The following is a 14580-nucleotide window of genomic DNA, read 5'->3' on the forward strand; positions in this document are numbered from 1 at the left end:
CTATTTAAAATAACTTTCTATTTGACTATTTTAAAATGTAATTTATTCTTGTGATTTCAAAGCTGATTTTTTCCTTCAGAAATCATTCTAATATTCTAATTTGCTGCTCAAAAACATTTATTTGTATTATGTTAAAATGTTACAAACATGTTAAAAATAGCTGAGTAGAATTTTCAGTTGTTGTTTCTTTTTTTTTTTTTTGATGAATAGAAAGTTCATAAGAACAGCATTTATCTGAAATAGAATTCTTTTGTAACATTCTAAATGTTTTTATCATCACTTTAAAAAAAATAAAATAAAAAGAATAGAATGATTTCTAAAGAATCATGTGACACTGACGAGTAATGATGCTGAAAATTTAGCTTTGATCACAGGAATAAATTACATTTTAAAATACATTTAAATAAAAAGCAGATATTTTAAACAGGAAAAATATTTCACAATATTACTCCTTTTGCTGTATTTTGGATCATATCAATCTTACTGTTCAAAAACGTTTGACTGGTAGCGTACAAGAACGTGACAAATCAAAACTCAATTAATATCAGTAAGCATTAAAATAACATTTCCTACAATATATTAGTTTTTCTAAACTACGGTAACGTTACATTATATTTTAAAAATGTCACCTGTTCTATTTAGTTTAAGAAATATTAAAATATTTTAATTAAATTGAGGTAAAACGTACTTCTGTTTGTGTATAAAAGTTGCTATATATAAAATGACGCAAAAGACAACAAACAATTATACCGAATATATTACTGTAATAACTTATTTGATACCGAAAGAATTAGCTATTTCAGACATTAAATGTATTTGTTTGTTTGTTTGTGTACTTGAGTACCTATAGAATCATCTTTCACACAATGAGCAAGCGTTATCAACATGTTTGGAGACAAACAAGGTAATAAAGCTAATCTAAATCGCTTATGTAGGTGACGTACTTCCGGTGACGTATGTGTTGTGAAGAAGAGTCAAAGGTGGGAGAGTCAGGCGGATCTGAACGTCAAGTTTTCAGATCAACTCGAGACCTTATTAGCCTCGTCTTTTTGAAGAAACAAAAACAAATTATATGAGACGACCGAAAACTTGTGTTAAGTTGAAATAGAAGTTCGTGGTGGCAAAATGGAGGCCGTTCCCAGGATGCCGATGATTTGGCTGGAGCTGAAGGAAGCGGGAGAGTTTCAGTTCAGTTCCACCGTCAGACAGGTGAGACACTCCGCGGCCGATTAATCCACAGTAATCGGCTCCAGAGAGGACAATTTCTGCTATGTACTATACTTTAAGCTCTGGAACTTTTAAAGATTAGTAATATGTCTGTGTTGTGATTTAAGGAAGTGTTTCTGTATAAGTTTACAGAAGTATGGGTAAACAATGCATTTATATATTTAACAAAAGGTTAACAGGATGGAAAAAGATTCAGAAAACTATCAAATGATTCCTAATTAAGATGATTAAACTTGACCAAAGTAATAAAGAAACGTCTGGAATATTGCGCAATAGCTGTACGTTGTACGTCTTCATAAAGCATTTAATATGATTTGCATCTTAAAAGATGTAGTCTTCCCAGTATAAGTACTGCATAACAGGAAAGACTCAAATCTGTATTGTCATCTTGTGCAAGGAGCTGCCGTTTTTATCAAATGAAGGGTTATATGCATTTTATAGCGGTTATGTTATTAGGAAATGGATATTTTCTCATGGTCTTTGTGCTTGTAAGCATATGGCTTCTCTAATCTGGTCATTTGAAAACCAAATGACCTCCCTCACATTTGCTAACCCTATTTTTACACATTTGCATTGAGCCAACGCTAGGATGTTGCCTCATGGTGATGTTTTCTTCTGTATGTGATCGTAAGAAAAACATTCCTTCACTTTTGTTCCAGTACATTCAAATAAACTTTGGCGAGAACCCAGAAAACTACAGCGAGGCACTGAAGAAGCTGGAGCAGCTTAGACAGGTCAGTTATTGGTGTGATCAGTGGGATTGTGGGAAATGTAGTTGCACACTGGCATATTGTTGCGGTGAAGATTGCATTGAAAATCTTTCTCATTCTCAGAATGTGGTAAACATCCCGAGGGATTTTGAGGGTTGCAACACTCTTCGAAAATACTGTGGTCAGCTGCACTTTCTGCAGAGTCGTGTTCCTATGGCAGCCAGCCAGGAGGCTGCAGTGCCTGTGACATGGTAAAGTGTTGCAGTCGGTGCTCGCTTTGATATGAGACCATACTTTCTAATATGCAAGATGTCTGGTGGTCATCTCATTATAGCTTCCTGCTTTCTTTCCGCTTGCAGGATTGATGCCTTTTCAGGGAGGAATATTACACATGAGGATATTAATTATGAACAGGCTTGTGTACTGTTTAACCTGGGTGAGTTAAATGCCATCACTTAGCATAGGTATGCATTACTTTAAATTTGTTTTGCATATTAAAGGATTAATTCTTATTCGCAGAGTATTTTCCTGATAATTTACTCACCCCCATGTCATCCAGTATGTTTATATCTTTCTTTCTTCAGTTGAAAATTAAAAAATTTAAATTAAGGTTTTTGAGGAAAATATCCCAGGATTTTTCTCCATATTGTGGACTGTCAATGGGGAACAACGTTTTGAAGGTCCAAATTGCAGTTTCAGTGCAGCTTTCAAAGGTCTCTGCATGATACTAGCTTAGAAATAAGGGTCTTACTTAGCAAAACAATGTCATTTTCTAAAAAAAAAAAAAATGTCAATTTATATACGTTTTAACCACAAATGCTTGTCTTGTACTAGCTCGACCTCATGCATTACGTAATAATGCACGTTTGAAGAGGCAGATGTACTGACCCAGTTATTACAAAGCAAATGTGCAAAGAAAGTCAAACGCCCTTTACAAAAAAAACGTAAAATAACAGAGTTTTTTTTTTTTGCCCTACCCTAACTTTTTGAAAAAAAAATCTTTTCAACTGAGTTCATGTAGGAAATTTTTATTCCAGAAGTGAACTAATCTTTTAATTAATCAACAATCCCTCTAATGCATTTTAGGTGCATTGCACTCACTGCTGGGAGCTATGGATAACCGCCTATCTGAGGAGGTAAACATGCACATTTACACCTCTACGTTTGCGGTTATGAAATTATCAGGCAGATAAAGCTGCTAAAGCAGTTGGGTCAGAAATTATATAAAGATAAATGCCAACATCTGATGTTAAACGCATACTAAATTGTATATTTTTCTAAAAACGGGCGAATTAAATAAATGGACATTTTTAATATAATTTTAGTTTTTTTATGAAATATCAATTAAATAATTTGATGTAACTGTGATATATTGTTATTTATTTACTTTTGTTTCTTTGTAAAAGTATTTTTGTTGAAATATTGTAATTAATTAAATAAAATGTTCTAAATCTTATTATTATTGAGTTTTGCCAAGAATTTAGCCTATAATGTTAATGTGGCATAAAATAATTGATAGATAAATAAATTAGCAATCAGGAAACATTAAGAAAAATTAATTATTGAAATTTCTCATGCTAACCTTTTGCTCTTTTTTTTTTTTTTTTTTTTTTTGTGCTTGCATGTTGATGCGTTAAGGGGATGAAAGTGTCCTGCACGCATTTTCAGTGTTCTGCCGGGGCTTTTGCTCACCTCAGAGACCACTTTAATCACAGCTACAGCTCTGACATGAGCAGCCAGGCACTCTCAATCAACATCAGCCTCATGCTGGTAAACACAAAGTCTACAACGCAAATGCTGCATTTTAATGTCCAACTTCTTCCTGCACTTGACAGCCTTTATAACCTTTATATCTTTCTCTCTGAAGGCACAGGCTCAGGAGTGTCTCCTGGAGAAAACTCTACTGGACAACAGAAAGAGTCATTTAATAGCAAAGATTTGTGCTCAGGTCAGAAGTTCTGTACATTTGCGCATTTTCAGGATCACAGCAGCTCTTGTCACTCACTTGCCACTACCAACACTAATGTCAACTCTGATTGCAGGTGTGTGATTATTATAAGGATTGTCTGAGGGTGTTGGATAATTCTGACTGTGTGCCAGGAAGGATTCAGAAAGAGTGGAGAAAGCTTGTCAGCATGAAGATCAGCTACTTCAGTGCCATCACACATGTGAGACATCAACACTCACCATGCAGTATATGTCAGTGCATTTTCATAAACGTGTTAGTTATATTTGTAAACCACATATCATTTTATTTCCATTAGTTACACATGGGAAAGCAGTCAGAGGAGCAGCAGAAATTTGGAGAAGCCGTAAGTATATGCTTGTGTGTGTTTTAATTTTTTAGTTCTAAATAATTTTTGATTTAAGATTTGGTGAGTGATTTGTTTGTTTCACTGGCTGATATATGACTTTATGTGGTGTACTTTTTAAAAGAGGTCTTTAGCGTCATCTCTGTAGAATATGAGTGTAATATCCTTTGATGACAGTGTGAGGCCGCCTGTTGTTTCTCCACAGGTCGCTTACTTTCAGTCCTCCCTGGACAAACTTAATGATGCAATTAAGCAGAGCAAGGTAAAGATTCTCAAACACACGCACACAGAAACACACAAACCGTTATGTTTTTTTAAGCACACTTACATGTTTACTCATTGACCTTTTTCAGAGCCAATCTGTACAGGATGCTTTGAAATTCACAATGGATGTGATCGGTGGAAAGTATGACTTTGAATGTATTATTTTATTGTTATCATTATGTTTTCATTTGGATAATCTAATACCTAATTCACATTTGAGTCTCAAATGTGTTAAGGTTATGCTGTAGTGCATAGACAGAAATGTGTTTGTTCCTTTTGTCTGTTTCAGATATAACTCCGCTAAGAAAGACAATGACTTCATTTACCATGAGTCTGTTCCTGGTCTGGACACGTTGGCTGCAGTAAAAGGTATATTAACAGCGTTCATATCCCTTTTAAAACTATAATAAACTGTAATAAATTTAAAATTCATTTTGTTCACGTTTGCTTCTTTTGGTACTCTTATGACATGTGCCACGCAGGTGCATCGTTGGTGAAACCCCTGCCTGTGAACCTTACTGATCAAAGTGTAACTGGTCCTGACCTCTTCTCTAAACTTGTCCCAATGGCAACTCATGAGGCCTCATCCCTTTACAGGTCAGTTTGTGCATCAATAACATGCTTTACTTAAATGCTCTTTAAATATTTAAAAGTTTATGTAGAAAGTTCCTATTTGTAACCGTTACTCTTTTTCTTCCCTTTCTCTCTCTTTCTCAGTGAGGAGAAGGCGAAGTTACTTAGGGACATTGTGGCTAAAATAGAGGATAAAAACCAAATCCTTGAGTAAGTTACTCAAAAACAAGTACTGAGCTAAAAAAGGAAATTCTGTCATTTACTCACCCTTAAAAAAGTCATCCGGGTTTCCAGGAGTAATGAGCAAGTAATGACAGAATTGACTATTTTTGGTAAAATGGTAAAGCAAATCTAGTCTGTGTATCTATAGGCTTGTATAGCAGCTGAAATATTTTTCTCCTTTCTCTCCTTTACTGTGCAGGAAATTTATGGAGTCTCTAAGCAGTGACTCTGTGTATAAAATAGACATGTTTAAATCTTTGCCTGACGCTCTGTTGGAAAAATGTGCATTTCTCAGTGTACGACCAGACACTGTCAAGAACCTCGTTCAGGCCATGCAAGGTGAGATTAGACACACAAACCTAAAAGTATGAAAAAAAAAAAAAAACATGAAATTTGTGATTTTATGAATTACATGTGCAATGTGTTATTTTACAGTATGTTTCTTTTTTAATCCGTCAGTTCAACATTAAAACAATGTTAAACTGTTCTATGATATGTGGTTTGTAAACTGTTGTGTATATGTGAATTCTTAACAAATACCCAACAAATTACTATTATTGTTGAAGATTTTTTGGTGCATTTGATGATATCCATATATGTGGTTGTTGCAGCGCTATCTAATGTTTACACTGATGTGGGCTCATCTCTGGATGAGGTCCGTAGTGCTCTTGAGGAAGATGAGGCTGGGGAGAAGAGTTTGATGGAGGTAGTGGGGCAGAAGGGATTGCCGACAAAGCCTGAAGTCTTTCAAGATATTCAAAAAGAGCTGAAGAAATATGAGGCTGCTCATCAATCAGCCAGCAACACCAACACCGAGCTTCACAGAGCCATGAACCAGCACATACCAAACTTACGTCTGTTACAGGGATCTATTGAGGAACTCAGAAAGAGCCTGCCCCAGCCAGAACTCAGTCAAGGTAAAAGTGTTTCTTACCTTATAAGGATACTTCACCCAAAAATGAACATTCTGTCATTAATTACTCGCCCTTATGTTGTTCCAAACTCATGAGGCTTTCGTTCGTGTCAAAAAATGTGCATCAGACTGACACAAAAAAGAAGAAATTGTTGTATAAAGTCATTATTTTTGTTTTCTTTGCGCACAAAGTATTCTCGTAGCTTCATGACATTATGGTATAACCACTGATGTCACATGGACTATTTTAATAATATCCTTACTACCTTTCTGGACCTTGAACATGTCAGTTGCATTGCTGTCTATGCAGGGTCAGAAAGCCCTCGGATTTCATCAAAAACATCTTAATTTGTGTTCCAAAGATAAATGAAGTTCTTGACAGAATGTTCATTTTTGGGTATGCACATGTGTACAGATTTATAAGAAAAGATAAATAGAAATAATCTGTTGTGAATTCATTCAAAAGTTGGTAAAGATTCTTCCTTTTCTCTAAGATGAAATGTCATCCCTCCAAAAAATGAAGACTATTCTGGGCAAAGTTGATGAAATGCGAAAGCAGAGGATCTCATTGGAGAGCCAGCTTCGTGACCTTATTCATAAAGATGACATCACTGGGGTCCTTGTAACCACAGATCGTTCTGAGATGAAGGTTAATGAAATTAAAATCTGTTCAAAATGTCTCGACAGCAGAGCAACACAAAGACAGAACAGACTAGTCAACAATTTAAAAGTCTGATTATCTCTTTCCTTCTGTCTTCTTTTTCAGACATTGTTTGAAGAGCAGTTGAAGAAATATGATCAGCTGAAAGGATATATAGAACAGAACTTGGTCGCCCAGGATAACATCCTGAAAGCCCTAACAGAAGCCAATGTGCAGTACGCCCCTGTCCGCAAGACCCTCACGTTCAAAGAGCAACAGTATGTGCCTATCTGTGTATTTTCACAGTCAAAAGACTCCGATTTTAAATGTTAGTATCTGTTTCTGTGACATTGTATGTAATCCTCTTTATTTTGTCCTGAAGATGGAACAGCACTGTGCAGGCCCTGATTGCCTCATTTGAGGCATATGAGGACTTGATGAAGAAGGCTGAGGAGGGCAAAGACTTCTATCTTGATCTGGACAAGAAGACCTCCGCCCTGTTGGACAAAACTAAGTCCTACTGCCAGACTAGAGAGGGGGAGCGAGTTACCCTGCTGGAAAAGTAAGTTGCCTCAGGTGGAAGGATATGATATTGTGAGTGGATTTTGTAGGTAGCCTCTGTCTGGATTGAATCTGCAAGCTACTTATCAACTCAAATCATTAACTGGTAGACTGTTACAACTCAATACAGAAGGTATTCCATGTCATATTCCATCCATTCACCACATGCTTGTCTCATGTACTGTCTGCAGGGAGATTGGAAAAGTGCCACCTCCTAGACCTGCCGCCCAAAAGCCTGTGATTGGCCAGAAAGTTATATCTGGCCCTTCCAGTGTTGAAGATCTCCCACAAGAACTACAAAGCCTCCCTCCAAATCTGAATTTGCCCCGAGGTCCAGTACTTTCCAGTTCTGTTCCTCATAGTGGACCCCCTGTTAGCTGGCCACAAAGGGCAAGCCCTTTTCCGCCAACTCAGTTTCCAAACCCGCAGTTTCCCACTGCAGATCCAAAGCTCAGGCAACAGTTGGCCCACCATCTCCCACAGGCACCTTATGGCCAGCCCTCTGCACCCATGCAGATCCCTGGGACGCCACCACAGCAGTTCCAGGTAAGACCTCATCCTCAGGTTAATCAACTGACAAACCCACAGGTGCCTGCTCAAGGGTACAATCCAGCTCTCTGGCAGCAACCTCACGGTGGGCCTGTTGCTACAGGGGGTTATTCTGTACCTCCACAAATGGGACAGATTCCCCAAAATTCCATTAGGCCTGGTTTACCAGGACAACCACAAGTATCCTTGGCAAACTCTTTTGGGCAGCAGATGCCAACTGGCATGCCTCAGTCTTCCTCTGTCCAGCAGATCATACAGGGAACACCGAGCCAAAGCTTTACCAACCAGCCTAGACAAAGCATCCCTTCAGCCACACCAAGAAGTGCATTTCCTGGGCAAATCCTTCCTCCATTTCCACCAGGACAAGTCCAGCCTCCAATGCCAGGCCAAACACACCAACAGCCTGGCCTCCCCTCAGGTTACCGACCAGCATTACTTCCACATACCCAACCCCAGTTTGGTCCACCAGGCCAACTGACAGTGTCCCATCCTCAGGGTGCCCTCATTCCAGGGCAAGCTCAAGCTCAGCCTCAGTCCACCCAGTTCCACCCCGGACAACTTCCACAAAACAGGCCACAGCCTAATATAGGGTATGCCCCCACATCTTTTCCATCTTCACAACCTCAACAAATTCCTCCACCCCACCAAGTACATCCAGGGTCTCAAATGTTTCCACAGGCACCCTTGAGCCAAAATTCCCAAGTTTCTTTTGGTCCTCGTCCACTTAGTCAACCAGGAGCTGTACCACCACAAAGCAACATATATTCATTTGCAGCAACACACATGGCCCAACAACCTATGGGCCAACAGACCATTCCATCTCAATTCAACACCATGTTTAACGGAGCTGGCGGACAACCCATGTGCCCTCCTGGTCAAAACCAAATACTTGGCCATCAAAATGTGGCTCACCCATCATCAGGACAAGCAGTTGCCCCAGTGATGGACAATCCAGTCCCACTTTCACTTGGCAGCACCCTCATACCAACTCCATCACCTATTCAGGTTTCATCCCAGAACCAGATCTCAGCTGCATCAAATGCCACACCAACTGGCTCCACTACAATTCTGGGTTCTCTTCAGAACAAGGTGGATAATCTCAGCATTCAGTCTTAAACAATTGTGCATATGCAGTCAGTGGTAGTCAGGATATCATACAGAGCACAATCAAAAATGACGAAAGTCAACAGGGGGTGCCGTAAAAGATCTTCTTGGTGATTTGGATTCTTCATAGTCACAATACAAGATGCCGGAACACACACTATTACTTGCCTTTTCAACACAGCCAGTACTAACACAAAATTGCACTGTCCTCTCAGTACCTGTAATTACACACTATGACTTAAAAAAAATGTACTACATATAAATAGAAACTGCTTTTGCACTGTGATTCTATGCAATCCTCTAATATTGTGTCTAGTTTCTCTATGTATTTCTATTTCTAAATAGCACTTTAGTTTGCACTGTAATGAGAATGATGACAAGTGATGATGATGGTTGTTTCATGTTAGGATGTATTTTCCACCTGTTTTTAATACAAAAGCTGTTCTAGTTCTTGCATATAAGTTTGTGGCAATATATAAACAAAGCTTTGTTTTAGCTGTGTATACAACATAACAGAATCTTAATAATAAAAAAGGGACAACAGTGATTGACCAAATATTGCCTCTGTTTTAATAATCAAAATTAAACTAGTGTAAGCAAAATGTGTTTACATGTCTACCTGTATAGAAAGTTGTCAGCTCTACTCACCCTTATGTCATCCAGATGTTTGTGTCTGTCTTTCTTCAGTTGAAAAGAAATTAAAGTTTTTGAGGAAAACATTTCAGGATTTTTTCCCCATACATAGTGTTTTTCACAAGTGTCATCAGTCGGCCATATTGGTGGCACTCAATGTAAACAATGCCACTGAACCAAACGAAACTTGCATATTTTGCTGATTATTGCTGCTGAAAATAGTCAATTATTGTCATGTTTTGGGCTGTACTAATCGTTGGACCAGGAAAAACAATTGGAGTACTACAGACTGCCAAAAGTTATAATTTTATAAAAGTTATATTTTCTCCTCCAACTCGTTGTTTTACCTTTTTTGTAAAGGGCGTTTGGCTTTCTTTGCACATTCGCTTTGTAAACACTGGGTCGGTAATTCCGCCTATATAACGATCTCTCCTGCATAAAGTTGTGGTCCCTTAGTCACAACAGTGTTATTTTTAGGGTCCTTCTTGTGAATGGTGAATTTTCTTCAAATTTTCAAATGCAGATTCCCCCCTGCACGTTTTGTGGTATGTATTCCTATTAAAACAGTATCCAAAATAACGCATTATAGCATATCATACAATAAACATGCTGTTGTGTGTTAATGTACCCTTGGTAAATGCACCACTGCCAAAATATGGCCATATGATGGCAGTGTCTGCTTGTGTTTTGAGGATTGTCTATTATGAGCCTGTTATTACGTGTCCCTCTTTCTGCATGGGCTACTGGAGCTGTCTAGATCAAATCAATATGCTTCATTTGCTTCAGGCACAAAGAACCACAGAATTACTACATGTACAGCCTACAGTAAATGTCTGTAAATAATAAGGTCTTTTGGGGAGACTATTTAAGTCTGTTATACATTTCTCTCTCTCAAACTGTATTCATAAACAGGTCATAGAGAGGATAAATAGGATAAAAGGTCACAAAGTGCACACTACGCATAATGGGTAGTGGAATCTAGTATTGAACACAGTATTGATGTATCTCGTTGCATGTAAACATGACTGGCACAATCCACAATACATGCACAATACGTGTTTGTTGCTAGTCAGAAATCTTTTTGTCTTAGTAGTGAGCCCAAGAGCCCTTTACTCTTCTGAGACGGTCTTTTATTTCAGCAGTCTGTGCACGCCATCCCTTGCTTTTGACTTGCTTTGATGGAGTGAACGCTGGGAGAGCAACTGACCCAGTTTTTCTTTGTAAGATGGTTTTGGCTTGAGCAGAATAACACACTCTTAGCATTGAAGTGTTTTGTAGAACTTGCTTAGAGAACATGGTATTAGTTTCGATTATCAGCATGCATCTGTCAGCTATCACATGCACACTGCACGTGCGATACTACTCTGAATTTACATTTTGGTACATGGTGTTTTTTTTTTTAACTTTCAGACTTTAGGACACATTTTAAAAATGTGCAAGTGTGTTCTTCTTCCAAAACATTGCTTTTCAAAACATTCTTAAAACATTTTCTTTTCTTTTTTTTTCCTCTACCCAAAACTCTTTTCTCTGCAATTTTCCAATTGTTTTTCTTCAAGATGCAACACAAGATTTAGCATGCCACAAGTGGTTCTATTTTAATAAGCATGAATTTTTTTTTTTTTTTTCAATTTTTGCAAATTGGAAAATGAGGTTACATGTATACATATAGTTTTTTTTGTAATGGTTGTTTTTTTGAAACATCTCTTTTGTCCAGCAAAGCAGTTTATATCCCTTTGGAGAAAACATTTTTTTTGAGAAAGAACAAATTCTTAGGATGTAGGCTCAGTGAGTTTTAGTGCTTTTGAATAGTGCTTCATTTGTTTCTGTTTTGTGTTGCCTTTTGAAGGAAAAAATTAAAAGAGAAAAAAATTGGGAGAGAGAGAAAAAAGGTTTTTCAGTAGAGAAAAAATTAGAAAAACAATTAAAAGAGGATTTTTTTTTAGTACTTAGTAGGGGTCAACTGATTATCGGCACCAGTATTAAGCATTTTTATGGTTATCGTTATCGGTCATTTTCAAAACCGATTTGCCGATAAAATAATTTAAAAGCATTTAAAGAGTCCTTGTTAATCTTAATTTTGACATTAATTTTCATTTTTACAGCAGACATATGTAGCGGTTCAAAATATCAGTTATCTGTCTACTTGATCTTAAATAATCAATATCGGCCCTGAAAAACACATATTGGTCAACCCCTAATATTTAGGCTTAGGAAAATCTCAAGACATTTTTTCCACCCTGAATTTTTTTCTTCATATTGTGGTTCAGGGAAAATAGCAACCTCAACTTGCACTACCAGTCAAAAGTTTTTGAACACTAAGATTTTAATGTTTTTTAAGTCTCTTCTGCTTACCAGGCCTGCATTTATTTGATCCAAAGCACAGCAAAAACAGTAAAATTCTCAAATATTTGTACTATTTAAAATGTGTTTTCTGTTTAAACATATTTTAAAATGTAATTTATTCCTGTGATTTTAAAGCTGATTTTTTAGCATCATTACTCAAGTCACATGATCATTCAGAAATCATTCTAATATTGAATTAAATTAATATTGAATTGAATTAATATTCCACTTTGCTGCTCAAAAACATTATTACTATTATTAATATATGTTGAATTAAAATAAAATAAAACAAACTGACTCCAAGCTTTTGAATTGTATAGTGTATAATGTTACAAAAGCTTTTTATGTCAGATAAATGCTGATCTTTGGATCTTTCTGTTCAAAAACTTTTGACTGGAAGTGTATATTTCTTTTTTCTTTTTCTTTCTTTTTTTGCTTTTTAAAAAATTACCACATTTTTGTCCAAGTAACCAATGTAACCAAAGTAAACAATGTCAGATCTAAACAATTCTAAAATTCTTTATTCTTAGTCAAAGTATTAATCTAACATTAAAACACACACAAAAAGCACCTTGTTAATAATAAGAGTTATCAAGTTGTTTGTTTGCCCTGAATGTTTACAGGTTCCATCATTTCTGTGAATGCACGTGTATGAATATGAATGTGCTGTTTGACAAAATACAACATAAAACATGGCACCATTACACATCTGACATCCACATTTGTGTCTGTAATATGAAATTAAGTTTTTCAAATTCTTTTTCCGCTTGATACTCCTGTTGCACAACAATACTACGTCATCTCACCATTTATCATCTACTAACCTTTATTGTGCTGCTGTGTGGTTTGTTTCAAGTCAAAGCCAATGCTTTTAAATTGTGTCCCAATTCATGTCTTGTTCATCCAAAAGACTCTCAGTACCAATCAGTGTCTCTTAAATTTGTCACGTTCAAGTTGGGATAAATTTGCCATTTCTTTGATGGTACATCAGTCAGTGTTGAAACCTTGCGCTCATGTTAAGGTGTGTAGGCCGTGCCCAGATGAGGGCTGGATGAGCCGGACAGCACTCCTGGAAGGGAACGCGTGCTAATGGGGCTGTAGCTGGGTTCGGAGCTGCGTCTGGGGCAGAGCTGGGACAGAGGCCTTCCCTGTACAGATCTACCAGGTGGACGACGCAGCACAGGGGACTTTTTAGGGGATTTGGGTAGCTTGTAGAGAAAGACGTTGTAGTGTAATGGGGGGCTTGTCTCGGGGAGCATTTTCACCTCTTTGGGGAGGAGCAACTCTAAGTCGATGGTCACACCACCCTGGACACATACACACATACAAAGGCAAAGGTACGAGTACAGAAGCATAACAAACAGGAATTAAAATAACACAGTTACACACGCAAACACATGGTAAACCCATACATAAAGAAAAAGCAATAACTATACATAACTATAAAGAATCTCACAAATAATTGAGCCCCAACTAATGGACTCATATGCAACTACTACAGAAGGTTTGAAACACTCACTAATGATTCAGAAGAAAAAACAATGCATTAAGCTGGGGTGAAAACTTTTTAAATTTAAAGATCAAGGTAAATTTAACTTATTTTGTCTTCTGAAGAACATGCAAGCATCTTCTGTAGCTTCTGAAGGGCAGTACTAAATGAAAAAATATGATATTTAGGCAAAATAACAAAAATGTACACATCTTCATTCTGTTCAAAAGTTTTCACCCCCCAGCTCTTAATGCATCATTTTTCTTCTGAAGCATCAGTGACTGTTTATACCTTCTGTAATAGTTGCGTATGTGTCCCTCAGTTGTCCTCAGTGTGAAAAGACGGATCTCAAAATCATAGTCGTTGAATATGGTTCACATACACAAAAAAGCTGAAAAACCAAAGAATTTGTGGGCCCTGAAGGATATTTCTGAAGAAAAGTGGTCAGTTTAACTGTTCAGGACAAACAAGGGACTCATGAATAACTATTACTAAAAACAAAACAAAACAAAAAAACAGCTGTGGATCATTCAAGTAACCACACAGTATTAAGAATCAAGTGTATGGAAACTTTTGAATGGGGTCAGGTCAGTACTAAAAAAATAACATGCATTTTGTATGATCCCTCTTATTTTGGTAAAATAATTAACATTTTGCAGATTCTGCAAGGTGTATGTAAACTTTTGACCTCAACTATAGGTCATTGTTTTGCAAGCATTATTGAGTGATTTGAGTGTTGACACCAACTTGGCACAAACTATGAGCAGTGAATGAGGTGGGCATGAGCAAGTAATCAGCTTGCAGGAACTGATCTCATATTATCAAGCTGATGTAAACAAAAGCTTGTACTTCACTTGCGCTCTGTATTGAGTAAAGGGGTGTTTAACCTTTTCAAGACCTTTGTAATACCATATTTTGTGGCTTATTTCCAACTATTAAATTCTTAGATTAGATTCAAATGCTCAATTTCTGTTCTTTGGGTAAGCTTTTCAAATTGTAGGTGTCATACTTAAGTGTGAAACTTTGGTACTAGCTTTATC

General features: G+C 37.1%; 2 protein-coding genes across 4 annotated transcripts in view; one reads left to right on the top strand and one right to left on the bottom strand.

Annotated features, from left to right (window-relative positions):
* Positions 1–959: 959 nt before the first annotated feature.
* Positions 960–9325, top strand: ptpn23b (protein tyrosine phosphatase, non-receptor type 23, b). The gene is made up of 20 exons (XM_051136970.1): positions 960–1209; positions 1887–1961; positions 2061–2188; positions 2297–2373; positions 3024–3073; positions 3576–3707; positions 3805–3885; positions 3980–4105; positions 4202–4249; positions 4455–4511; positions 4603–4655; positions 4803–4882; positions 4996–5110; positions 5231–5296; positions 5508–5647; positions 5920–6225; positions 6716–6870; positions 6988–7139; positions 7244–7423; positions 7614–9325. Exons 1-20 carry the CDS (start codon positions 1126–1128, stop codon positions 9085–9087), a joined length of 3579 nt encoding a protein of 1192 aa, XP_050992927.1. The 5' UTR covers positions 960–1125; the 3' UTR covers positions 9088–9325.
* A 3227-nt stretch (positions 9326–12552) lies between these two features.
* The window catches only part of cspg5b (chondroitin sulfate proteoglycan 5b), a 32553-nt gene continuing 30525 nt past the window's right edge, over positions 12553–14580 (bottom strand). For all 3 annotated transcript variants that reach the window (XM_051136813.1, XM_051136816.1, XM_051136814.1), the window contains one exon: positions 12553–13358. In XM_051136813.1, the coding sequence (XP_050992770.1) occupies positions 13068–13358 (291 nt within the window). In that variant the 3' untranslated portion in view covers positions 12553–13067. The remainder of the gene's footprint in view (positions 13359–14580) is intronic.

This window comes from Labeo rohita, chromosome 19 (assembly GCF_022985175.1).
Source record: "Labeo rohita strain BAU-BD-2019 chromosome 19, IGBB_LRoh.1.0, whole genome shotgun sequence".
NCBI classification, from domain to species: domain Eukaryota; kingdom Metazoa; phylum Chordata; class Actinopteri; order Cypriniformes; family Cyprinidae; genus Labeo; species Labeo rohita.

Excerpts from the sequence above, each read along its gene's own strand:
- ptpn23b (XM_051136970.1), top strand. The coding sequence starts at position 1,126 with ATGGAGGCCGTTCCCAGGATGCCGATGATTTGGCTGGAGCTGAAGGAA. Across the intron at positions 1,210-1,886 it reads TCAGTTCCACCGTCAGACAG|TACATTCAAATAAACTTTGG; the intron begins GTGAGACACTCC and ends CTTTTGTTCCAG. Across the intron at positions 4,512-4,602 it reads ATGCAATTAAGCAGAGCAAG|AGCCAATCTGTACAGGATGC; the intron begins GTAAAGATTCTC and ends GACCTTTTTCAG.